The following is a 24,574-nucleotide window of genomic DNA, read 5'->3' on the forward strand; positions in this document are numbered from 1 at the left end:
CGGCTATGTCATACCGCTTCAGCGGTTACGCGGAAAGTAATTTAGTTAAACCATCCCGTATGCGCAATAAAACGACTCTCCCGTGCGCGCACAGTATGCGTCATATCCGAGAGAGCGGGGAAGGCATAAGGTCCTAAAATTCTATAAGCGCGCACCGATGCGTGGAGGTAAAAATTTACACTAAAGTACATAAACTCGCTGGCGGAATTTTATCGTATTTTATGGTTAGAGGTCTATTTTATGCGCTACCACGCAGAAGCGATCTGTGTTTAATAAATCCGAATGAAATTACAATGGCGAATCCAGGACACTTTGTTTTACGCAATATTTCACACGTAAAGAAATACAAGAAAGAGAAACATAAACTTTTATTAATCCTGACGTTCGGAGAAATTGAGAATAAAATTGTCTTTTCTGCGCTCGCGACACACGCCGCGAGTATTAAAGTTTCGTAAGTGCATAATTCATTGTATGCGGCATTGACAGGTTTCAAGTTTCCTATATACGGAAAATTTATGCGCGCATTTGTTGGACACTTTGGGAACACGCGTTGGAATCGAAGGATACACTAAAGCGAAGGGTGGTGCTGTGTACTATGTGACACGCCGCGAGAAAATTGGTCGGTAGTCTCTTCTCTCTCTCTCTCTCTTCCTCACACTCTCGTATAAAAGTTGCTCGATGCAAATATCGCGGGTCGCCTCAAGATTGACGATAACTTATACCCGCCTTCAGCGAAACTTGGCGCGCTGTTCTCGTTGAAGGGACAAAGGCGCGCGCAAGCGATAGCTCACAAGGAGAGGTATTTCACCATCACGTGGAACTTGAGCTATCCGAGTTATTTATCCAAAAGATTGCAAAGTATGCTTAAGGACATCACTTTTACCAATATCGATGTAAGAATAAAATTTCAAAACGCATAATACACAATGTGCGTTTTGCGCATATCTATATTCAATTTAAACCTATTACAGTTGAACAGTTTCAAGTTTTTCAAAATCAATAAAGTTTTGAGAGATAAGAACTAATTATAAAACAGAAACTTATCTAGTATCTCTCGAAAATAAAAAAATCCTATATAAAAAAAGTCATTTGGACCGAGAAGTGCGCGTTTTGGAGCCGAATGTATCGCATCTATGTATTGTTGCTTCTTTTCCGCGTTGCCGATTGGTTAGTTGGTTGATCGAGTCGAATCGAATCGGTAAGATCGAGAGAGTAAATAATGAAAAGCGATTTTGAGACAGTTCGTCGTATATGTAAAGAAAATTAAAAACGTAACTAAAGTCATGTGACAGGAAAGAGTAGAAAAACAACACGTGAAAATAACGTGACTGTAATTTATAGTATATATAACATTAAATAATACATATTATATACATATAATTTATTATATATTTATAATATTATACTTTACTTATTGTATTATATGTATTATATACATACTACAGTAATGTCACTGACCTCGGCCGCGCGGCCTTGGCGGGGTCACTGACCTCGGCCGCGCGGCCTTGACGGGGCACTAACCTCGGCCGCGCGGCCTTGGTGGGGGGAGGGTCACTGACCGCGGGCGCGCGGCCTTGGCGGGTCACTGACCTCGGCCGCGCGGCCTTGGTGGGGGGAGGGTCACTGACCGCGGGCGCGCGGCCTTGGCGGGTCATTGACCTCGGCCGCACGGCCTTGGCGGGGCACTGACCTCAGCCGCGCGATCTGGGTGGAGTCACTGACCTCGGTCGCGTGATTACGGTATATATATATGTGTGTGTGTGTGTGTGTATATGTGTGTGTGTATGTATGTGTATTATATATAGATATAGAATATTATCTATAATATATGTATATTATATATGTATATGTATAATATTTTCTTTTTTACTCTTTTCTTTGTCACGTGAATTTAGTCACGTGTTGTTTTTCCATTTTCCTCTCTTTCTTTTATTTTTTGAGTTTGATTTTTATGCGTTATTTTTGACATCTCTTGTAGGTGTATTACATAGTTTATAAGATGTATATATTAGCTGTCATCGCGGTGACAGGTTGTGTTCACTGACAACACGTTAAATAAAAATAACAATAGCGTGCGCGTAGCGCGCGTCTGTGTTGTGCTAGTATTAAAAAAATTTCGTCTTGACACGCTCGCCATTACGATCTAATATTTATTTTCGCGAAATTTGTTGCGCGCGAGCCACGAAATATCGTGCTCACTGTTTTACGATCTCGGCCCCGCGTATTTTCTCAAATTTCTTTCCGACCTGTGGAACGGTATTACATATAAGAGAAACGCAACTATCACTTGCGCTCAAGTGCGCAATTGTAGCCTTTCGATTTCATTTACAGAGAAATGCCGTAGAGGATAAGGCGGACGATGGTAACAGTGGGTATGGCAATTTCGACCCTTGTCCTCTCCACGCCCACCCACGTACCTCACGACGAACGTAAAGAAGTGTTAGCTCCGCAACCAATGTTGTTCACGGTCCAATACATCTTATCGACTTTACTTCGTATCCCATCTACGTGGGAAAACTCTCATTCTTTCTCTTCGCCGAACCTCTCTCGTCCTTCTTCACGTCCGTCTCTCCCCGTGGCCACCACCCCCTCTTTTAGTTCTCACCGTGCGTTCTTTCCTTCTCGCTCCTTCTCGAGATTATTTTTGTCTACGGCTTTAAATCTTCTCTCGGTACTTTCAAATAAAGTTTACGGTAGCGCCGGAGTTGATTTATATCGGGGAAAAAGGAAGAAACGACGCGGACGAGGAAAGGAGCCTTGCGCGCACGACTATGTGGCCACGGAGGGCGCAATAGCTGCGGCATTCCGCGCGTTTGAATTGCAGCTGAATCCCAAAACTCTCAAAGTCCACCGTGAGTTCTACACGAACCAATCCCGCGATATATTAGGCGGGAAACCTAACGTTTACGCACGTTTTTCTATGATTGCGAGTTCGCGCGAAGACACGCCGACACGGTTCGCAATCAAGCGACATTTTCTTCTCTTTCTCTCGAAAACCGTGCATTTATCTCGCTTAGATCGCGAACACGTCGGGAAAACGAAGGGCACTTTGCAATTGTCCCCGCAAATCGTTTCTTCCCGCAGAGCAATGTGCGATAAGACAAGCATCTCGAAGATCGAGTGGCAGAGATGAGATTTATCAAAGCAAAAAACCATTAAGTTTATAATGCACGTCCTTTGTTTGCGATAACAATGTTCAATAGATTAATTCGTTTCTCTCGATAGTTTGCGATTTGTTTTATAAATCTGAAAGAAAATTCAAGCAATTAAATGTTTCACCTCGAGGGAAAAACTACTGAAAAAGTACTCCTCCCTTTTTAAATACGCCACGCCTAATATATCGCCACTGTGTCTTAACAATAGGCATTTGTCGCACACCCGGCGATAAATCGCACGCCGATGCACCCGACTGCTCTCGTCAGTCGGAATCGGGTGGTGCATTTAAGTGCCAGTCGCCTCGGTAAAGTGCGAATCTGGCGTTCGCGCGTGCCGGAGAAACTAGCGGCGGCGAAGTCTTATCGCGAGGTGTACACCCCATGAAACAAGAGAGTAGATACACCGACTAGTCTATCGTAAACTATTATACGGTGACTGCACCCTCGTTACTGCCGTGCGCGCGGTCACACGGAGTCGGAGAGAAAAAGCTATCTTGATTTATCGATTCTCCGTTTAATTTCTGTTTCCTCCCCGTCGCGCGCGCGCGCTACTGATTTTATTTCACGCGCGAGAAAGGACTAATTGCTCATAAAACGCGCGTTGTCGCACAATGACAAACAATCTCTTTATGACAATAAATTAATGTCGTCGTATTGTAGTGAAAACGTACACACAGACCGTTGCGTAAGATAAAACAAAAGTCTCTTTTGTAATTCGCAAGTGTCTGTTACAATGTACGTTTGCGAGTGAAAAATATCAGCGCAGTGCGACGCGACAGTATTGTTGGATAATCACAATGTTGTTCCAGTCATACACACGTTTCGCTAATGCCTCTAAATCTCTGTAATGTGGGATTTTACAGCGCGTATCCAGGTGCGAAGCAAGCAACGCGCGCATCTGGCAGCATACCACGTGTTCACCTGCACACGCTTAATGCCCAAATGGCGTGCCTGTGAAATTGGAAGAAAACAGGGAGGATCCGACGCGTGTGTGCACGCGTGGGATGAGAACTTACATGCCAGTTACACCGCACATGGATCATCCCGTGATTCCAATGAGCACCGAGCGATTTACGTAATTAGGAGAGATATCCGAAACTTCCCCAGGAGACAGGAGAGAATAATTAATCTTCTCGAATGACTCGCGCGTAACAGAAACGCGGATCACGTTTACTGCGTTTAAGTAGTGGTATATCTTCTGTCACTTAGCGAGAAATAATTCAAGCCACATCGAGAAGAAAATAATAAATTAATTTTCTCTCAACGCTTCAAAAAGAGCGATAAAAATTTAGTAAATTAAATAAAGTAAATAAACTAATTATATTTCGATGCGCTGTGCTACACAAGAATTCGGGACGGACGAGCATCGTAAGGGTCCCTCCTCCGAATACGCGCCGGTCGTGCGAAATCGCGAAAAGATATAAAAGACATTCCGTGATTATCAGTGCGCGCGGGCAAAATCCGCCGGCGGAATGCTAAAAGGTCCGCCCTTTACAGAGAACAGCGTAACGCGACTGGAAATTCGAAATCCCGCGAACGTGAAGGATCGTTTCGTATTCCGAGTGGCGAGGATGTAAATTTCCGCGCGTCGATCGAAGAGAAAAGACAAGCGATGTCTGCCCCGATAACGCGCGCTCTTCTTCCTTACCTTTCCCTCTCGTACATCTCCTTCTCCATCCCCGCAACTTCCTTCAAGGTATTTCGCTCGTGTTTTTCAATACGTAGGCACGCTGTAGTATTTTCGCAGGTTACGTACAAACTTTTCACTTAAGTTCCTTCATTTAGTCGGCCGCAGCAGTATATTGGTTCGGCAAGTTGTACCGGTCGAACTTCCCGGCGGCGCTAGCTGTGCTGCAGCCCTCGTAGTATATTTACTTACGCGCGGCGAGTGTTTTACTCTTTCTCAGGCGACACGAAACGCCTATAAAATTTACGTCTCTTGCGTTTCTTGCCGCGCGCGTTGCGTGCAATCAAAGAAATTGTCGTGTGGCCTCGAATCTCCCGTTGTAAATTCCCTACAACGGGGACAGTCGAATTCCTCTAGTCGCTCTTCGCGACTATTCTTTGTGCCACGTCGCAGTTATCCCGCTCGAGCGTGCCCGCTTCGAATTAATTGCAAAACTTTCATAATTATAAGTTATAATTTATATTATCTGCGCAAAAGGGTTCTCGGAACCATGGGAAACATGCGATTATACCGATCGCGCATTATTCGCGCATCCCATTTGGATCCGTAGAAAACTTCCGTAGCGCGGAGAGATGTACAAATTTTAATTTTCCTCCATACTCTATACTCACCTCGTTTCTCCTCGAGTCGCAATTGACAGTCTAATTAAATTTCTCGGGTAAAGTATTCGTTGGCGCACATCTCTGTAATGAATAAAATCTATTGTACGCGAACGTTTTCAGCGCGTTCTTCCACCATACTTTGCGCGGCTTCATCTCCGACCAACTTCCGAGAGACACCGTGCCGCGCGATCTCCGCGCGAAATAGCCACGGCAGCGGCGTGTTACAAGCATCGCGGAATTCGACGAAAGAGGCGAAAACACACACACACACACACACACACGAGAGTCCGAACGAGCGCAGCGCATGTAGCAACACTCGCGTTGTATGCGCGCCCATAAACGCCACAACTTTCCTTATTTATAGCCGGGCGCGCGCGTAACTCAGAGCCGCAGCTACTTTTCGCCGATGTATTTATTTGTTATTCCCGCAACGGCGGCTGCGAAACTGGGACGGTCGCGTGCACGTAACGTGTGTCCCTGCTTACGTCGCGAAGAGTCCAAACGCCGTTATTTACCGAGACTCACCCCGGCTGCAACGGGCCCCGCGCCGCGACGCTGTTTTGCAAATAACTACGGCGATAGATACGCGATAATACGAGAGACGCATTTTCTTCTCTCCGAGAAAAACATCTTGATCCTTTATGATTCTCTTCTGATATTTACGTTTCTGAGAAGGTATTAATTAAATATCTGATATTCCGTAAGCTTAAATCATTATCTTTCACACCGGCTGCTTAGAGCCTTATAACAGATTGTATTAAATTTCCTTACCGCATTTTCTGTTATACTACGCAAGCGAAAGCAATGAATATTCCATCGTACCGTCCTTACGGAAATCTCGGAGCACATAATCCCGCGCGCTTCCGCGCAGATGCTTGATTTCAATTTGATGAATTATTCGTGCGAGCGAGTAAGGCCCACCGTGGAAATTCTATTCGATGAATAATATCGGACGCGGAAAGTGTGTGTGTGGATCGGGATCGTGAGCGCGCGCCTCGCCGCTGCTTATCGCCATTAAAGTTCGCGGCACGACTTCTTGAGAAAGGCGGGAAGTTAAGGGTTGTAATCGCTGTTTAGTCAGCTCACATCGCGCGGCACACAGATTATCCGCTCGTTATCGCGTTATCCGCGGCGCCGTCACGCCGTCACGTTTCTATGGCGATCGTTCCGCGAACGAGAGAGATGAGCCGAAAGAAAAACCGACGTTTACGACGCGCGCGACGAACCCTTTCACGAGATAACATTGTACTTACTTCGCGCCCCGTCGACAAACGAGACGGGGGGGAAAAAAAACCGGCCGCTCCCGTCATTCATTACCCTTTGTCTGCGAGCAAAAATGTATTCTCGTTACATGGATATTATAACAGCTTCGAGTTGTCGCGCGCGCACTTTGTACGCCTCGTTTTTGTCTCATCCATTAAAGTGTCTTCGATAATAATTAAAGACTCAATATAAACGGATCCTCCCCGACAATATAAACGGAAGCGAGGTAGGAGGAGCGCGTATGCTCGATGTAATAAAGGGCGCGAAATAATGAAAACTGTCTCGACGTTATAAAGAGGTGTTTGTCGCTGTCTTAATAAAACTCGCTCTTGATCGATTCGTCGGTGGTTCAACACGGTGTCCGGAACACGAGACGTCATCTCACGAAGGACCAGGCGATGTGCCGCCGTCAATTTGCGCACCAAGTCTACGAACACGCGCACACATAGTCGCGTGCATCCTCCCCGCTTGCGGGAGCGGAGCATCCGCTTTTCCAATAATAACATGTTTATCGAACGATGATGCGACTATTAAGCCGAACGTAGGGTTCAGGTAATTATGCGGCGGCCTATCAGGCCGGGAAGCACGGCTCGGTTAACATCATAGATATCGATGAAGCGTGTCCTGCCGCACTTACCCTCTTCCCCCTTGCGGATCTGGGCCACCCAATTACACGCTCATCTACGATCCGGGATCTAGGAGACGTACAAATTGATCTGTCTAGGAAGTGCCGCGGATCTCTCACTCGACGAGGCATACGGTTATATAGGTATCGACGCGCGATATCGGGAGGACGGATTGAGGGAGTCCCGTGTGCTCTCTACGTGGGGGGCACCGACGCGGCGCAACCCGATCTCTTGAAGGCGGAAATTACGGATACTGCGGATATCCCCCAATTTAACAGCCAGCGTATAATGCGATACGTCTTGCCAGAATTGCCGAGATATACTGCGACAGCGGATAATCGATCGTCGCTTTCGTCGGACCACTCTTCAAGTACGTCCTTCCTCCCTTCCCCAATGACAACCTCGGCGCGCGTTGTTTTCGTTCTCTAATCAGAAACGAGGATGTGATTTACTGCCTGTCTCGGCTCGTTTCTACTTACGTCAGATTTTTTTATCAAAATTCAAGAGCAATTCTTTGTTTAAATATTGTACGTCTAAAAAAAAAATGTTTTTAGTAAAATTGAAATAAAAAATATTTTATATATAGAGAGAAGTGTGTTAAAGTAAAATTAAATAAAATTGCTTATTTTGAAAGATCAAACGTTTCCGAACATTTATTACATCCTTGTTCATCACTACATTTCCGCAATTTCCCGATTCTGATTAATCCGATAATGTTTGTCACACGTCAGTTATCGCTTGTTCCCAAACATAGACAGGCCAAGACAAATCCGTGATGCCGACGCTTATTTACGATCACGGTCGAGATGTTCATCACTCGGCGCTAATAGAGATTGTCGTTTGTCTACGACCGTAATATCGACATTGGGCAAACATGGCCAGTATTATGCTTAGTGTCTTGGCAGAGATGCACAGCCAACCAAGTTTGCGCTCATATAGTTGATTCACTTACGCTTCCCCGTTGCTTCTGTTCCTGCGATCTTGGATCGTCGATATACGAAAACGTAATTCGAAAAGGCTTTTCAATAACGTCCGATTTGCATTTCAAATAAGCCGATAATACAATTATTTCTAAGTGCTTAATGGAAGTCTGAAATGCGACGTTAAATGCGAGGCGAGAAGAGAACTTGTTGATATTTTGCATATCAAAGAAACATTTCGCAACGTAGACGTCCGCTGTTCTTATATTTTATTTTCTATGTCGTAAAAGTGTTTATATTTAAGAGTTTGATCAAAAATGTTACCTGTACGTACTTATAACTTTCTGTTACTGGGTTTTCGGCAATTTCGAAACTCGAAACAGTTAATGACCCACATATATATTTACATCGCGAATTAATTCGCATTAAATCGACGTGTTGTTCAGTTTGAGACTAAATTAAACTCGTGTTCGGATTAACTTCTCCTCGCCAATTTCATTCGAGTTACTAATTGGAAAAGTCTCTTCGCCGGCTGAATTCTGCTGACGAGGCTTTATAATACTGACCGTGTTTCGTGTCGCGCGGCGGGAAATACGGCGCAGTCGAGTGCGCAGTATGTGGGATACCCTAGTACCATACTCGTTTCTCCTCGCGCGCGGTATTAATAAGAAGCACGAAGCTAATGAATTAATAAGGTCTCAAGTTTGCTCGACTCTCTTTCCTCGACACCTAGCGAGCGCGCGTGCTACGTACACACGTACCACCACCAACCGACTTCGTGTACCTGCGGAAACACGACCGCAGTATGACATGCAACCCCCGGTGCTTGCTCGAGAGTCTGGTAGGTAGTGGGCGCACCTACCGCGTGCGAAACGACGGGACTTGGCTGCTGCCGTAGCAGAGGTCTCGGCAAGTTTCCCATTATAGTCTCCCTTAACTGGTACTAGGTGTCTCCTCCACCCGCCCCCGACATGCTCCTCGTCACACAACACACACACACTCTCTCTCTCTCTTCCACTCCCGCGGACTCCACGCCTGGTGCTTCGCCCTCATCTTCTCAACCCTCTTGCACACCTAAAGTACCACACACCTTTGGTGGTAAGCTATGAGCTCGAACTATTCCATCGTTACCGCTATAGTTTAGTTAAACGTACCCTTTCGCTCTGGTTCGTGCTCGCGCACTACGCATCCCCCTCACCCGTCCCTTTCCTTTTCTCACTCGCTTTCGTCCTCTCTCGCTCTTTCTCTCGTTCGCTGTCTCTCTAGAGCGCGTTTCTCGGACCTAAGTCTACAACATGCAAATTTGACCCCCGCCGAATTTGCTCGAACCAGCCAATCTTCGTTGTTCGGCAAACTGCGGCGACGACCCGAGCGGAGACACGGAGAAACGGCTGCTTCCGTGGCGGCGGAGTCGGCTTCGTCAGGATCGACTTGGAATTTCGAGGACGCGCCGGTGAATTAGGCGAATTCGATTAAATCGGATTCGTGTAAACAGCCACACCGCACGGTGGAAAGTTTGGCGCGAGCGCGGGTTGCCGTAGCTGCACGCGACGCGCGTAGGAGAGCCATCGAGGGGTGGTTTCTCGAGATGGAACTTTGAGGCAGGTGCATCTGACTTTGGCAACATCCCCCGGTTAGACCTCGTCTTAACGTGAGGTTAATTAAGGCTGCGCTATAACTTATATAAGCAAATGTCCAGCTGTATAACGATCAGTTAGCGGCTTCGTGTTGTGTGAATTAATAAGTTTTGCTTCTTGACTCACATTTAATATAATTATTACATTTTCTAAATAAGACATTACGAAATAACATTTAAAAAAATATCATTTTTGAAGTTACGAAAGGTTGGCATTCTCATTTGTATAGCGCGACTACGATTATGTGAAAACTGCACGAATGAGATAATTTTAGTAGACTGAGAAGGATAGATTTAGAAACAGAAATCCTGTGCTTTATAAAGCACAGGATTAAATATTACTCCGTGCAGTTGTCTGGAAAAAAATGTCAGGTCGTAACGAATGCGGAGCCGTTTCGAAGAGAGACGTAATTCGTCAGCACGATGTATAATGGGGAGCTCGAGATACAATCTTCCCGTTATCTTCTTAATTAGTTTCATTTCGTAACCTCGCCGTGAAACTCCTACGTTTGACAAATGACATAAGGGGTTCTTACTGGAAGGGATCTTACATCTCGCCTACCTGATCGCACCAGATAACATTTTTAATTAAGCAACGTTTCTCGCGACGTACACTCTGTGAGCGCACAGAAAGGGATTTATCTCACCATATGATATTGGAAGAGAGGAGTTTGAAAACGATAAGATTTTGTTGGATAACATTCTTTGTTTGTCGCGTGAATTGAATTAACGCCGGTTCTTCTTTCACGCAGAAATCATACAAAGAGAAACGTTTCTCACATATAATTCAACATTAAATGAAACTGCAATGCTCGACATATGAAAAGTTTCTTTCCTTCTTTTTACCGCAAAAAGATGAAAACGCTGATTTACAGGTACGATATCGTTACGTGTATTTCTCAAAACATTGATCGACCCGGCATTCGAATTAACGTTTTCAAAGTTACACGGCAACGAGTATGTATGCATCTCCGCGTACATACCGTGCGTACACGTCATATCAAAATCTTCTTGAACAGACTGACGGGGCAAGGCGAATAACTGTAAATAGGTCGGGATAGTTGTCTGCCTTCGCAACATGCTCCGCCGAGCGACGGTGACGCCGATCCTCAAATATACATGGATAGACTTCGTATCGGATTTCCCTAGCGGGCAAGAAGAAGCGGCCTCGCCGACGGCATTTCTTTCTTGCGCGAGCGAGAAGTTCCTTTGGCGATGCGCGTCGCGTCGTCGGTGGTGCATCCTCTCACTGTATCCTCGCCCGATGCGAGCACCGGCAAAAGGCACCGGTCCGGGATCTCGCTACGTGATACAGGTCTCCGGCGAGTACTCGAATCCGCACCGGATACAGAACGTTCTGAATTGCAAATTACATACATCTCGGGCGTTTCTCGTCGCGCAGAAGAAAAGACGCGACTGCGTCGCGTGCGCCTTGATGGCGCGATTGAATGATTTAACCTCCTGTTCGACGACACCTGCGATTTCCGCGCGAGGTCCTCTAGAAACTTATTATAGTCTCGTTTGAAATCTCTTGCGAAAAAATCCGAGACAGAAAAAAAAAAGATGATTTATTTCCACCTTCGTGAAAAATTCACTGATTTTGTCTCACGATCAATGAGACGACGACAATGAAACTTAAGAGTTACTTGTCTTCAGCTACAGAGAAATTTATGTATTTTTCATATGTCACTTTTCTCCAATCCTGGAAAAAATAAATCTTACCACGGAGTAAAGGGAACGTTCTTAAATCATTAACTTTACAGAAGTTTACAGGGATGAATCGGAGATGCTTAGCGGTCGTCGATAGTGCCGACTCGAAGACATCGTGTATCCCTTAGCCTCTGTAGAAACGACGAGTTTGCCGTCCCCTCTCGCCAGTCTTTTCCTCCTTTTGCGCGTGATTCTCCTCTCCTTCTTCTGTTTCTTTCTCTTTTCCTCGCCGTTCGTCCTGTCTCCGTCTGATCGCCGGAGCTCCCCATGGGACTCCGGAAAACCTTGCCGTTCGCAAATCCCTTTCCTTGCCCCGGCGGAGCAAGAAATGCAACTCTCCTTGGGGAATTAATTGCGCCGTAAAACGTAGATTCAAATCCGCGCTTCAAAGGAGAGAAGAGCAACGAGAAGAGAAGGAAGATAGCGCCGCGGCGCCCGTTTTCCTTTTCTTCCATCGTCCGAAAGGTTTTCCCAAGATGGTTCTCATCTCGGCTGCAATCAGTGTCGTAAATTGCTTGCAATCGGCCCTGCAATTAATTCCGGCTCATCCTACGGGATTTATTATTCTTAATAATACCATAATATTCTTAGATGGTAAGACAGTTCCTTGTTCTTGCACTGCAGCGTTTTTCCTTTCTTTGTTCAAAGAGACATATTATTTCATACGGTTTTCTGTACAACACGCGTCACGCGATTTTCAAAATTTATGTGTAAAAATTAAAGTCGTCTGACATAGAAACACGCGATCGCTGATATAAACTTACATATCTTAATTACATATTCACATAAGAATATCTACGTTAGCACAATATGAAAATTGTTATCTCATCCCGGAAATAACGTCCTCTCATCCTTTCAGACCGTAAGAAACCGCGTCTAGGTAAATTCATGTGGCCTCTTACTTCATATCTTCATATCTATATTGTTTTCATACAGACTTTAATCTCGTTTTTTAATTGTCCTGTAGTGTTTCAAAGAAAAATTGCGAATTTTCTCAGAATAATACAATACGAAAAATTATATGTACATATATGTATTACATAAGTATTACATCGCGTCGAATCAAATACCGGTCTATATCTCTGAGGAAAAAGTCCGCAATCAGTGACGATAAATATTATTTACTACGCGTGAAGCAAAAACATTTAAACTGACTCGACAGATGTAAAAAAAACATCAAATGAGTTCCAGGTATTCGCATACATTACGTTGTGATAACTATCGTAATTTACCTGATATATATGCAGATCAAAGTGTACTTGTTTGTTAGTTCAGTATCTTGGTTACATTAAGTATTAATCTCTCCTTGACTATAAGTTTTGTTCTAAGAAAAATATATTCTTGATTCATTTAAACAAGACGCTCCAATTATGAATATTTCAACCTAAGGTCTTTCTAATTGTCATATAATTTTTTCAACGTATAATTTTGCAATGTCTATAAGAAGTATGTGAGTTTTTATAACAGTAGAAAATATCTCTATTTACGAAGAAATGTTATTGGATACATTGTAGTTTTCGATTTTATTCAGATGAACTGGCTATACGCTCAAAAAACATATGAGATTACACTTTTGAAGTAATGTAGTACTTATTTCAGTTCTTTGCTTTTAAATAGATCATTAAATTGATTTTTAATCTGTTTGATTAAATAAATATTGTTGCGAGATGCGTGCCGCGTCGACACCCATTAGAAAGAAATGTTTTCGATCGTTCGGTTGCGTGACATTTGTTCAAAGATTCAAGAGATCAGATCTAAACGAAGGCCGGAGCGGAACGGACGCGCGGAAAGAAGCTCCAGACGTTGTTATTCTCTTATCCGGATAATTTTGCAATTAGGTGAGTTTTGTAACGCACTGTGTGTTAGCTCTTTTCGTTTTTCGCGAAAACGCGGCAGTGCGCAACAATATATATTTGTATAAAAAACATATACGTTTGTAAATTTGTTTTAAAACTCTAAAGAGATATCTTATTTCGAACAACAAGACGCTTGTACAATTACAAAAAAATACTAAATCAAAATACTAAATGATTATAAAACATTATGTAATTATTACATTATTACAATTGGCTTACATACTAATAATGCAGCTATGCAGTCATAATCATATTTCCATAACGTATAAATATGTAACAAAATATTATGTTAATTAATTACTGTCTGTTTTTTGTTCTCATGTAGCTACAATCTTTGATAGTACATATATAATTGTAATTACTTTTCTATTTCTAGAAATACAATATAAAACAGCAATGTATATAGAAAAAAAAAAATAATTTTGCTATTATATAGCCAGCAAAAAATTGTTTAAAATTAGTTTTCTGTAATTTTCCAAAAAGTTTGTTGGTAAAATAAAAAATTTCAATAAACTTAGCAAATTTTTCTTGCTGCTGACTATATAGTGACTTATATATCAATCTTACTTTTATTAATTTCTTTAGTGCTATCATCACTTTCGACGACGCCAAATGTAATTTTTATGCGACAAAAGGCTCCGCAGTGAATGTGCGCCGTACCAAAGAGATATATTTTCTACTCTAGGAAATCTGTTTTTTCTAGAATTGTTTTTGTAGAAATCGATCTTTGATCGTCTATTAAATTGTGTTCGTCTATATAAAACTCATATTCTTGATAGTCATCCATTTAGAGATACAAGTGCAATCAAGGAAGATGATATTTTCTGCAGTAAGTGTGATCTGTATCGCAGGATTTGGATTAGCAAACAAACTCACGCTTCGTAAGTGGAATCACGATATAGATATATAGATTTTAGATGGATTTTTTTTAAATCTATGTATCGTAATACTATAATTCTTTATAATATCTTAAGTATAATATAAAAATATCTTAAATATACATATAATTTTTGATCCTGTAAGAGCGATATACGTAAGTCAGAACATATTACTATACCTACAGGTTTACTCTCTTGTCCTCTTTCTCATATCTAAAGTATATTTTAATTATTTTTTTTATAACACATATACCGAGTAGTCTATTTAAACCAGATCACTTAAATATCTCTTCCAATTGTGATAATAAAAAAATTACACCTTTTTCAAGGTTTTTTTTATATAACAATTACAAAAATGATCTTATTAAATTGTTAAAGTATTCATAATTAGAGCGTCTTTTTTTTTAAATAAGTTAAGAATATATTTTTCTTAGAGCAAAAATTGAACGGATAGCGAAGTCTCTCCTGCCTACAAGCGTACAACACGAACAAAAAGAACAAAATAGTAGTTTGTTTAGAAACTTTAAATCGCCATATCTCCGAAACCAAGGCCGTCCCTCACGCAATTTTTTTAAGATAAATTACTCAGTATGACCTGCTCTACAACATATCTAGAGCGCACCGAAATCAGTGAGGTGTGCCCTAAAATAAATATTTATCGAAACCTGATATCTACCACGTATAGGACTTGATATTCAATCTGTATACAATATTTTCTTCTCTAGTACTATTTTATGTTAATTTTTGTTATGTTTGTTTAGCTGTAACTACCTGTAAGCGCGATTCGACTGACTATTCTACATGTCTGTTGCACGCAGTACAGAAAGCATGGCTACGATTTGTGCCAGGTATATTTTTTTATTTAATTACATAACTATGTATTTGTGTGTAATGAGTAAACATATGTGATAGTGAAATATTTTACTATCACATATGTTTACTTGTTGTAAAATATTTACCTTACCAATACGTTTAGACAATTTAATCAACCTCTAAAAAGATCTAATCTACTGTAATAGCGACTTCATTTTAGTAAAAGTTTTTTCTTGATAGGATTACCGGAATTTGACTTTCCACCTCTGGATCCATTATTCTACGAACACGGCGAACATACGTTTGATACCGGTGTGATACATGCGGAGCTCAACATAACAAATTTAACCTTAAAAGGTTTGAAAAATAATCAACTAACCAATGTAAGAACGCATTTGGCCGATGACGTATTCCGTGTGGAAATTGACTTCAATATACCGAAACTTTATATGGATGGTTATAGTAGTATAGAGGGTAGATTAGGACCTTTCACACTAAAAGGCAAAGGTACAATACATTCTACGCAAAGTGTGTACGCATAAAGTAACATATAAAATATATGGCATTTTGGTCTGTTTCTCTTAAAATACAAAACTTATTTTAATTATCAAATTTTTTTAAAAAACTAAGGAAAGTTTAACTTAACTATACTTGATGTCAGAGGCACGTATGATCTTATGGGTCATGTTTCAAACGACACGTGGACTGTTGAAAGATTTATACTTTATCCATCTCTTAAAAAGTTAGAAATATTTTTCGACGACATATTTGACATCACAGAAATAAGTAAGAAACATCTTGTATAAATAGAATTCTAGATCTCAAGTTTTTAAGAATATTATACCAATCAAAAATATTATAATATGTTATAATGTTTTTGATTAGTATAATATTAAAAACACTATAAATAAAAAATATTACTTTTAGACAAGCTTGTCGTCGCTTTCATAAATGAATATTGGCCGTCGTTATATCGAGAAGTATTGCCAATTTTGTCCAACGTATGGGAGCCATGGTTAATAGACATAGTCAATCGATTCTTCACTAAAGTATCCTTCTTCGAACTATTTCCATAAACGTTATTGTATATATTAAAACTATTACAAGTAAGATATGGAAAAAATATCATGTAAAAATATATATGTAAAACCTATTTTAATACTAAGCAACTTTAAACTGTCAAACTATGCTATTGTTACAGGAGATCTTAACCTAACCTAATCTAAATGGGGTAGGTATTATACTAACATGGGACATAAATAGACAGGTCCGTGATAACAGATTGATTGTAGAACATGGTTATCCGAAACTAGAAGTAAGCAAAGTAAACATTTATTTTAATAAATTGTTTGATAGCAAAAAGCTAAGTAAGTACAATAAATTACTGGATATAAAAACAAGACTTGCGCACGACTTTTAACTTGATATTTTGATATAAATTGTTTTCTCTAGATGATTTTGCTGTGCATTTCGTGAACGAGTACTGGACAACATTGTATCGATTTATTTTACAAATGACAAATAAATAGATTGACCAGTGGTGCACTGACTACAACAACCGCATATTTTTAAAAGTTTCTTTTTCAAAATTATTTTTATAAAATATCGTTTTGTAGGAGCAAAGTTCAAGCAGCAGATCTAAACAGTGTCCGGAGCGAAACGGACGTGCGGAAAAAAGATATTTAATGTTAGTTTGTGGAGATTTCTCTTTTAAAATGTCACAGATGAAGTAGATACGTTTTCTTTTAAAATGTCACATTTAAAATGTCAGTTGTAGTAAATAATATACATATAGTTTGTTTTGCAATCAAGTTTTAGCTGTCGACTGATCAACACGTGATCGCGTTCGAATCTTTAAAATAGAGTAGTGATTGAATCAACAGTAAATCTTCATCTTTGGCTCATTGATTGTATATATTATGTAAGGAACAATCGTGTCCAAAACTCTCTAAAAATTAATAAGTCATATAATAAAAAATGTTTTACTACTATACAGGGCGTCCCGTAATTGCCGTCTCACCGCTTGTAGGCAGGTAAAAAGGGTTATTCTAAGACGAAAAGTCCTATATCACTTTGGAAGATTCGCAATAATTAACGAAATATTAATTAATAAAGATCCGCTAATCAGCGTGCATCCAGCATAAGGACAGCCTAGTCTGTCGGGCCGCAGTGACGGAATGGGAGTAACTAATAAAATAACATGCGCATACATAGAGCGCATATAGGCTGCGTTCGAGCAGCGCGCTATAATTGTATTCCGTCGCTACGGCGCGACAGACTGGGCTATCCTTATGCCGGGAATAGACTATGCGCGCATTCGCGATTCGTGATTCGCGATTCGCGATTCGCGATTATACAAACACACTTTTTGCGTGTATTCGCGTGACTACGTAGCTACGTAGCGCATCGCTACGAATCGCGAATCACGAATCGCGAATGCGCGCATAGTCTATTCCCGGCATTACGCTGATTAGCGGATCTTTATTAATTCATATCTCGTTAATTATTACGAATCTTCCAAAGTAATATAGGATTTTTCGTCTTAGAATAACTTTTTCTTTTTGCCTACAAGCGGTGAGACGGCTATTATGGGACATCCTGTATATGACACATAACTCGACAAGTTATCACAAAGACCGCTTAATGCGCGCCAGCTACCACAACGAGCTAAAACAACAGATAAAATAGACATACTAAACATTACGGTATGATGTCTAAGTATCGGAAGACTATAACAAACAATCAAATAAATAAATAAATAAATATTGTAAAAATTAGTCAATAATAATATGCGTTTATATGCGTTTATATGCGTTTTTACGTGCAATATTTCTGAGATTAGTATTTTGCGGTAAAATTGTTCTGTGTCTAGAATCTCAACGTTATCCCATTGGAAATTATGGCCTACATCGCTACGGTGTCGATTAACAACAGACTATCGTTCGTAATTCTGATAGAAATTACGTTCTGTTAATCTCGTCCGTAATTGTCTTTCTGTTTGGCCCACATAAGAAGCGTCACAAATAGAACAATTGATTTTATAAATTACATTGTTGTTCGAGCCATGTTCTAATTTATCCTTGTGTGCTTTGATGAATCTTTTCAAAGTGTTTCGAAGATCTAAAAAAGCATTTAAAATTAATTTTCTTTAAAAATCTCGTTAAATTGCCCGTGATTTCAGAAACAAATAAAAATAGATGCTTCCATCTTTCCACTTCTTGACCACATATTCTGCAAATTCTCACTCCTTTCACCGTGTTTAAGATTAATGAAATGAATTATTCATTACTAATTATAATATGTTTGTTTGCAACATATAAAATCTATTTTTAGCAGTGATCGAATGAGTAATAAATAGTCTCCAATGATCAAAATGTTTCCTCACGTATTAAATGCATTCAGCGTTGAAGTATTTCTTTTTTGGGAGACAGTGTTTATGCACAACAGAAGCAGACGCGACAAAAAACGTAACGTAAGTTTTCCTTCAAAAAATTCATAAAAAACTGCTTTGTGAATTTGTTCAAATATAAATATTGAATAATATAATATTGATTAAAATGATACAGTGACCAAGTAAATAAAATTTTACTACTTTATGAAAGTACAACACGTAAGCAATTTTAATAAAATTTAACCAATATAAGTATTCGGTTTTATATTATTCGTATATTATTTGTTTTTAAGTTATTTCTAGTCTAAAACAACTTGTATAATGCATGTCTAACATTTTAATACCATCTAATCAGTATCTGTCAAAAATAAAGCAAAAAAGAGAGAGAGAAAGAAAAAGAGAAAATAATATATATATATGCGAAAATGTACAAGTATATATGTACGAGTATATACATACCTATACTTTGTGGAATCTTATTGCGTTTTAGCAAATAACTCTCTTTTTTTGTTCTATCTATCTATCTATCTATCTATCTATCTATCTTTCTATTTATTTATTAAGTTATTTATTTATTTATTTATTTATCTTTACTAATATTATTTTATGTTAATACTGTTTAATTTTTTTTAGCTGTAACTAACTGCAAGCGAGATTCGCCTGACTATTCAACTTGCCTAAAGCGTGCAATACAGAAAGCGTGGGCGCGATTTATACTAATGGCGTGCTATGATACGATTACTTTTGTCACTTTAATACTAACACACAAAAATATTGTTAATAATACTATTTAAAGAACTTCCGGAATTTGATTAAACTGTCAAACTATACCACTGTTATAAGCGTGGGCGCGATTTACTAATGGCGTGCTATGATACGATTACTTTTGTCACTTTAATACTAACACACAAAAATATTGTTAATAATACTATTTAAAGAACTTCCGGAATTTGATTAAACTGTCAAACTATGCCACTGTTATAATTTATGCTACAGGAGATTTTAACCTACCTGGGAAAGACATTAAACTAACATGCGATATAAATGGACAGGTCCATGATGACAGATTGATTGTAGAACATGTTTATCCGAAATTAGAAGTGAACAAATTAAACATTTATCTTAATGATTTGTATGACAACAAAGATCTGAGTACAATAAATTACTGAATATAAAAACAAGACTTGCGCACGACTTTTAACTTGATATTTTAATATAAATGTTTCTCTATAAATGATTTTCTTTGGTTCTCAAGACAGCGGTCATTTCGACAAGCGATAAATATTATATGTATGTTAACTTGTAAGCAGCGTTCAAAACTTCCCTATACATTTCATTTTCATCTTGTGCGATCAACGGTTTAATAAATTGAGAAGAGAAGAGATTTTCGAAGAGATGAGTCGAAAGTTTCTTCGACGAAGCGATTTGCCACAGAAGTGAGTCAGCGCTAGACACCCGATTTTGCTTGTAGTAATAATAATCAATTAACTTAAATATATCGCCTCATATTTCACAATTTTATTTTAAATATTGCTTATATTTATTTATTTATTTCTTACAAATCCACTGATTCCGCCTACAGTTTTATAGATTATTTTTATATAAAGTAATGCCTTTTTACTATGATAATAAAAATCTACTTATTCGACTAAATAAGTAAAAACATTTAGACGTGTGCATAAAAAAAAAGATGTGTAAATTCCTCTTAATTATGTAATTTCTTTATTTTTAACAGTAAATTTTAAAGTAAAAGAATATTAAAATGTTAAGTATTAACTTTCTCATCATTAGAGCTACGTAATACTGATATAACAATTATAAACTACAATATCGTTGCGAGATGCGTGTCGCGTCGACACTCGTTGGAAGGGAAAAGTGCTTCGACGTTCGACCGTTCGGTTGCGCGGCGTTTAGTCGACAAAAAAACGGGTTTGTTTAATAGCAACGTTTAAGCAGCAGATCTAAACAGAGGCCGAAGCGAAACGGACGTGCGGAAAGGAGCTCCGGATGTATCTGTATTTTTATCCGAAACTCTTACATTCTTTAGTAAAGCGAGTTCTGAGACGAACCGTGTACTTATCTATTTTTCGTAAATCGCGGAAACACGGCGACGGTGCAACAATATTAAAAAATAAGAGAAGAACAGTGTGAGTACCACATATTTCGAAATATTTTTGAACACAGTGTCAATCTGGTCTCCTGGCTTTCTTTGACCTGAAGTACATCTTTTTTTTAAGTTTTGTGTATGTGATTACAGTTCCATACAATTTATACTAATTGCTACATTTCTGAAAATAACTGAAAATAACATTTAAAACTAACATTTAAAGATTACATCATATANAATTACATTGCAAATTCAATTTTCTACATAATTTTCTAAATTATTTCAAGATCTTCAAATTAACTATTATAGATACTCAAACAATATATGACATTCATTTATAATAATTAAACATAACAAATTAAAACCTTTAAGTTTATGTAGTATCGAACTGTATCTAGCAAAGAGTTTGTCAATGTGAATCATGTCCTAGATGCGCAAAATATATTTTCAACCGTGTAAATTCTTATATATATAATGTAATATGAATTATATATATAATTATTCGAACTAAAGTCAATTCAAAACTTTATATAGAACGCTCGGTTTGCATCACAAGTGTACAAAGTATCTACTTTACTTTCCTATTTGGTTAATTTATAGATACATATGTGATGCAAAACAAGCATCCAATAAGAATTTCTGAATCGAATTCAGTTCAAATTATTACGATACCGTTCATCTTACGTTTTCTAATCAAACCACATTTTTTTTAAATGCCGATTGTACTTTTAAAGTTTATAAAATGTAGGCTCGGTGAATTTTAATTATATTACTTAACTACTAAATCTTAATTATATAATTTGTAATTTGCGACTGATAAAGACTCTACTAAGAGCTTGAAACGTTTCGCTAGATTATTTATACTGTAGTATGTTTGCAAAAAGATACATTTGTATATTTTTATATGTATTAACTTTTTGTGTATATATACCTTTAATGTTAATTTATGGAGTTTTTCTCTTAAAATGTCACAAAAAAGTAGATAAGTTCTCTTTTAAAATGTCACAGGTNAAGTAGATATATGTACAGATTGCTTTGAGAGATGAGCTAAGACTCATATACTTTAAACCTAACTACGAAAGTTAACCAGTAATAAGAGCCGATATGCTGAATGTTTATGCGGAAAAAAATATATAAATACATATTTATATTTTTAGGAGTGTACATTTTTTATACATGATAATTTAAATTGAAATTTCGATCGCTTCCTCAATTCGGTTACCACAACACTTGGTGTTTCTCTCGCAATATCTGAATATAATACTCTGTGAATAACGCCATCTTCTACCGGTGTGATANTTAACNAATTAACAAAGAATTAAGACTCCTTATTTAAACCTAACCACAAAATTTAACNGGTAAAATTATTTATCTTTAATAACGCTTGACAGTTAACAAATATTCATGTATGAATTNTCTTGTAAATTATGTGTGAGTATATAAATATTATATAAATAACAATGTTCTCTTCTTTTTTTTTTAGAGAAGTGTTACGGATGTTTTAAAAACCTATCAACAACAATATAATATGATGTTCTATTCTATAATAGTCGGTGTGATTTGTGTTGCCGCATTTGGATTAGCTGACAACAAACTCGTGCTTCGTAAGTGATACTTTTGCAATTTTTAACATTACTTACAATGTGTATATTATAACGTATACTACAAAGATGAAAAAAATAAGCTTTNGTAAGCACTATATACATAATACTATACGATAATACATATGTACTTGCTATATATGATGTGTGTTTTGCTCTACATTATACAAAATACAACTTTATATGTACCCACTTTAATGCTCTGTTTTATTTCATTGTTATTCAGCTGTAACTACTTGCAAGCGCGATTNGTCTGACTATTCTACATGTCTGTTGCACGCAGTACAAAAAGCATGGCCACGATTTGTACCAGGTATAGTTTTTACTTAATTACATAACTATTTGTGTCGGATGAGTAAAATAGTTTACTATCACATATGTTNACTTGTTGTAAAATATTTATCTTAACAATACGTTTAGACAATTTAATCAATTTCTAAGAAGATCTAATCTATCGTAATAGCGACTTTATTTTATTGCAAGTTTTGTCTTGATAGGATTGCCAGAATTTGACTTTCCACCTTTGGATCCATTATTCCTCGAACACGCCAAAGGTACATTTGATAACGGCACGTTAATTGGAGAACTCGGCGTACAAAATACAACCATAATAGGTTTGAAATATAATCGATTAATCAATGCAAGAGCGCACTTGATCGATGACGTATTCCGTGTGGAAGTTGATTATAATATACCGAAACTTTTTCTGGATGGTTATGTTAATTTGGATGCCAAAATAGGACCTTTCACACTAAAAGGCAAAGGTACAATAAATTCTACGCAAAGTGTATACGCATAAAGTAACACATAAAATATATCGCATTTTGGTCTGTTTCTCTCAAAATACAAGACTTATTTTAATTATCAAATTTTTTTTAAACAATAAGGAAAGTTTAACGCAACCGCACTTGATGTCAGAGGCACGTATGATCTTATGGGTCATGTTTCAAACGACACGTGGACTGTTGAAAGATTTAGAATGTATCCATCTCTTAAATTGTTAAAAATAGTGTTCGACGACATATTTAACGTCACAGAAATAAGTAAGAAAAAGTATCTTGTATAAATAGAATTCTAGATTTTAAGTTTTTAAAATGATCATACTAGTCAAAACATTATGTTATAATAGTTAAAAACACTTTACATAAAAAATATGACTTTTAGACACTGTTGTCAATGATTTCCTAAATGAATATTGGCCGGCGTTATATCGAGGAATGTTGCCAACGTTGTCCAACATATGGGAGCCATGGATACTAGACATAGTCAATCAATTCTTCACTAAAGTATCCTTCTCCGAACTATTTCCATAAACGTTATTGTATATATTAAAACTATTACAAGTAAGATATGTAAAAATTATCATGTAAAAATATATATGTAAAAACTATTTTAATACTAAGCAATTTTAAACTGACAAACTATGCTATTGTTACAGGAGATCTTAACCTAATCTAACCTAACTGGCGAAGGCATTATACTACCATGGGACATAAATAGACAGATCCATGATAACAGATTGATAGTAGCACATGTTTATCCGAAACTAGAAATAATCAAAATAATTTCTTATATTTATTTATTTATGTCTTACAAATTCACTGATTCCGTCTACAGTTTTATAGATTATTTTTATATAAAGTATGCTTTTTTATTATGATAATAAAAATCTACTTATTCGACTAAAGAAGTCAAAAAGTATTGACGAGTGCCTAAAAAAAATGTGTAACTTTCTTCTATGTAATTTCTTTATTTTCAATAATAAATGTTAAAGTGCAAGCGCATTAAAATATTAATTATTAAATTTGTCTTTGATCATTATAGCTAAGTAATACTGATATATAAGAAGTAGAAACTATAATATTGTTGCGAAACGCGTGTCGCGTCGATACTCGGTAAAAACAAAAATTGCTTTGATGTTTGATCGCTTAGTTGCGCAGCATTTATTCGACAAGAAAACGGGTTTGTTAAATAGCAAAGTTCAAGCAGCAGATTTAAACAGAGGCCGGAGCGAAACGGACGTGCGGAAAGGAGCTCCGGATGTATCTGTATTTTTATCCGAAACTCTTACATTCTTTAATAAAGCGAGTTCTGAGACAAACCGTGTACTTATCTATTTCTCGTAAATCGCGGAAACGCGGCGACGGTGCAACAATAGTAAACAATAATCGAGAAGGACAGTGTGAGTACCGCATACTTCGAAATAATTTTGGACACAGTGTCAATCTGGTCTCCTGGCTCTCCTTGACCTGAATTACATCTTTTTTTTAAGTTTTGTGTATGTGATTACAGTTCCATACAATTTATACTGATTGCTACATTTCTGGAA

At 38.1% G+C, this 24,574-nt stretch overlaps 3 protein-coding genes across 7 annotated transcripts in view; all 3 read left to right on the top strand.

Annotated features, from left to right (window-relative positions):
- The first annotated feature begins 13,316 nt into the window (after positions 1 to 13,316).
- Positions 13,317 to 16,546, top strand: LOC109852161. Its single transcript, XM_020423050.1, has 7 exons — positions 13,317 to 13,437; positions 14,235 to 14,336; positions 15,095 to 15,181; positions 15,387 to 15,653; positions 15,777 to 15,932; positions 16,074 to 16,252; positions 16,348 to 16,546. Exons 2-6 carry the CDS (start codon positions 14,270 to 14,272, stop codon positions 16,220 to 16,222), a joined length of 726 nt encoding a protein of 241 aa, XP_020278639.1. The 5' UTR covers positions 13,317 to 13,437; positions 14,235 to 14,269; the 3' UTR covers positions 16,223 to 16,252; positions 16,348 to 16,546.
- Positions 16,547 to 20,484: 3,938 nt separating this feature from the next.
- The window catches only part of LOC109852159, a 7,474-nt gene continuing 3,384 nt past the window's right edge, over positions 20,485 to 24,574 (top strand). The window contains exons 1-7 of one of the 5 annotated variants that reach the window (XM_020423042.1): positions 20,485 to 20,684; positions 22,128 to 22,248; positions 22,472 to 22,558; positions 22,743 to 23,009; positions 23,133 to 23,288; positions 23,410 to 23,588; positions 23,684 to 23,958. In XM_020423042.1, the coding sequence (XP_020278631.1) occupies positions 22,173 to 22,248; positions 22,472 to 22,558; positions 22,743 to 23,009; positions 23,133 to 23,288; positions 23,410 to 23,558 (735 nt within the window). In that variant the 5' untranslated portion in view covers positions 20,485 to 20,684; positions 22,128 to 22,172 and the 3' untranslated portion in view covers positions 23,559 to 23,588; positions 23,684 to 23,958. Of the gene's footprint in view, positions 20,685 to 21,838; positions 21,935 to 21,983; positions 22,003 to 22,127; positions 22,249 to 22,471; positions 22,559 to 22,742; positions 23,010 to 23,132; positions 23,289 to 23,409; positions 23,589 to 23,683; positions 23,959 to 24,574 lie in introns of those variants that run through there. The other 4 variants (XM_020423043.1, XM_020423044.1, XM_020423046.1 and 1 more) reach the window with 4 other exon arrangements.
- The window catches only part of LOC109852160, a 9,820-nt gene continuing 9,351 nt past the window's right edge, over positions 24,106 to 24,574 (top strand). Inside the window, exon 1 of the mRNA XM_020423049.1 lies at positions 24,106 to 24,427. The gene's annotated coding sequence lies outside the window, so the exon portion shown is untranslated. The remainder of the gene's footprint in view (positions 24,428 to 24,574) is intronic.

Source organism: Pseudomyrmex gracilis, unplaced genomic scaffold (assembly GCF_002006095.1).
Source record: "Pseudomyrmex gracilis isolate BER0280 unplaced genomic scaffold, ASM200609v1 scaffold_25, whole genome shotgun sequence".
Lineage (NCBI taxonomy): Eukaryota > Metazoa > Arthropoda > Insecta > Hymenoptera > Formicidae > Pseudomyrmex > Pseudomyrmex gracilis.

Bases quoted from the DNA above. Each gene is read 5' to 3' on its own strand.
- LOC109852161 (XM_020423050.1), top strand. From the start codon at position 14,270: ATGATATTTTCTGCAGTAAGTGTGATCTGTATCGCAGGATTTGGATTA. The intron at 14,337-15,094 runs GTAAGTGGAATC...ATGTTTGTTTAG, and splicing joins AGCAAACAAACTCACGCTTC to CTGTAACTACCTGTAAGCGC. The intron at 15,654-15,776 runs GTACAATACATT...TAAAAAACTAAG, and splicing joins TTTCACACTAAAAGGCAAAG to GAAAGTTTAACTTAACTATA.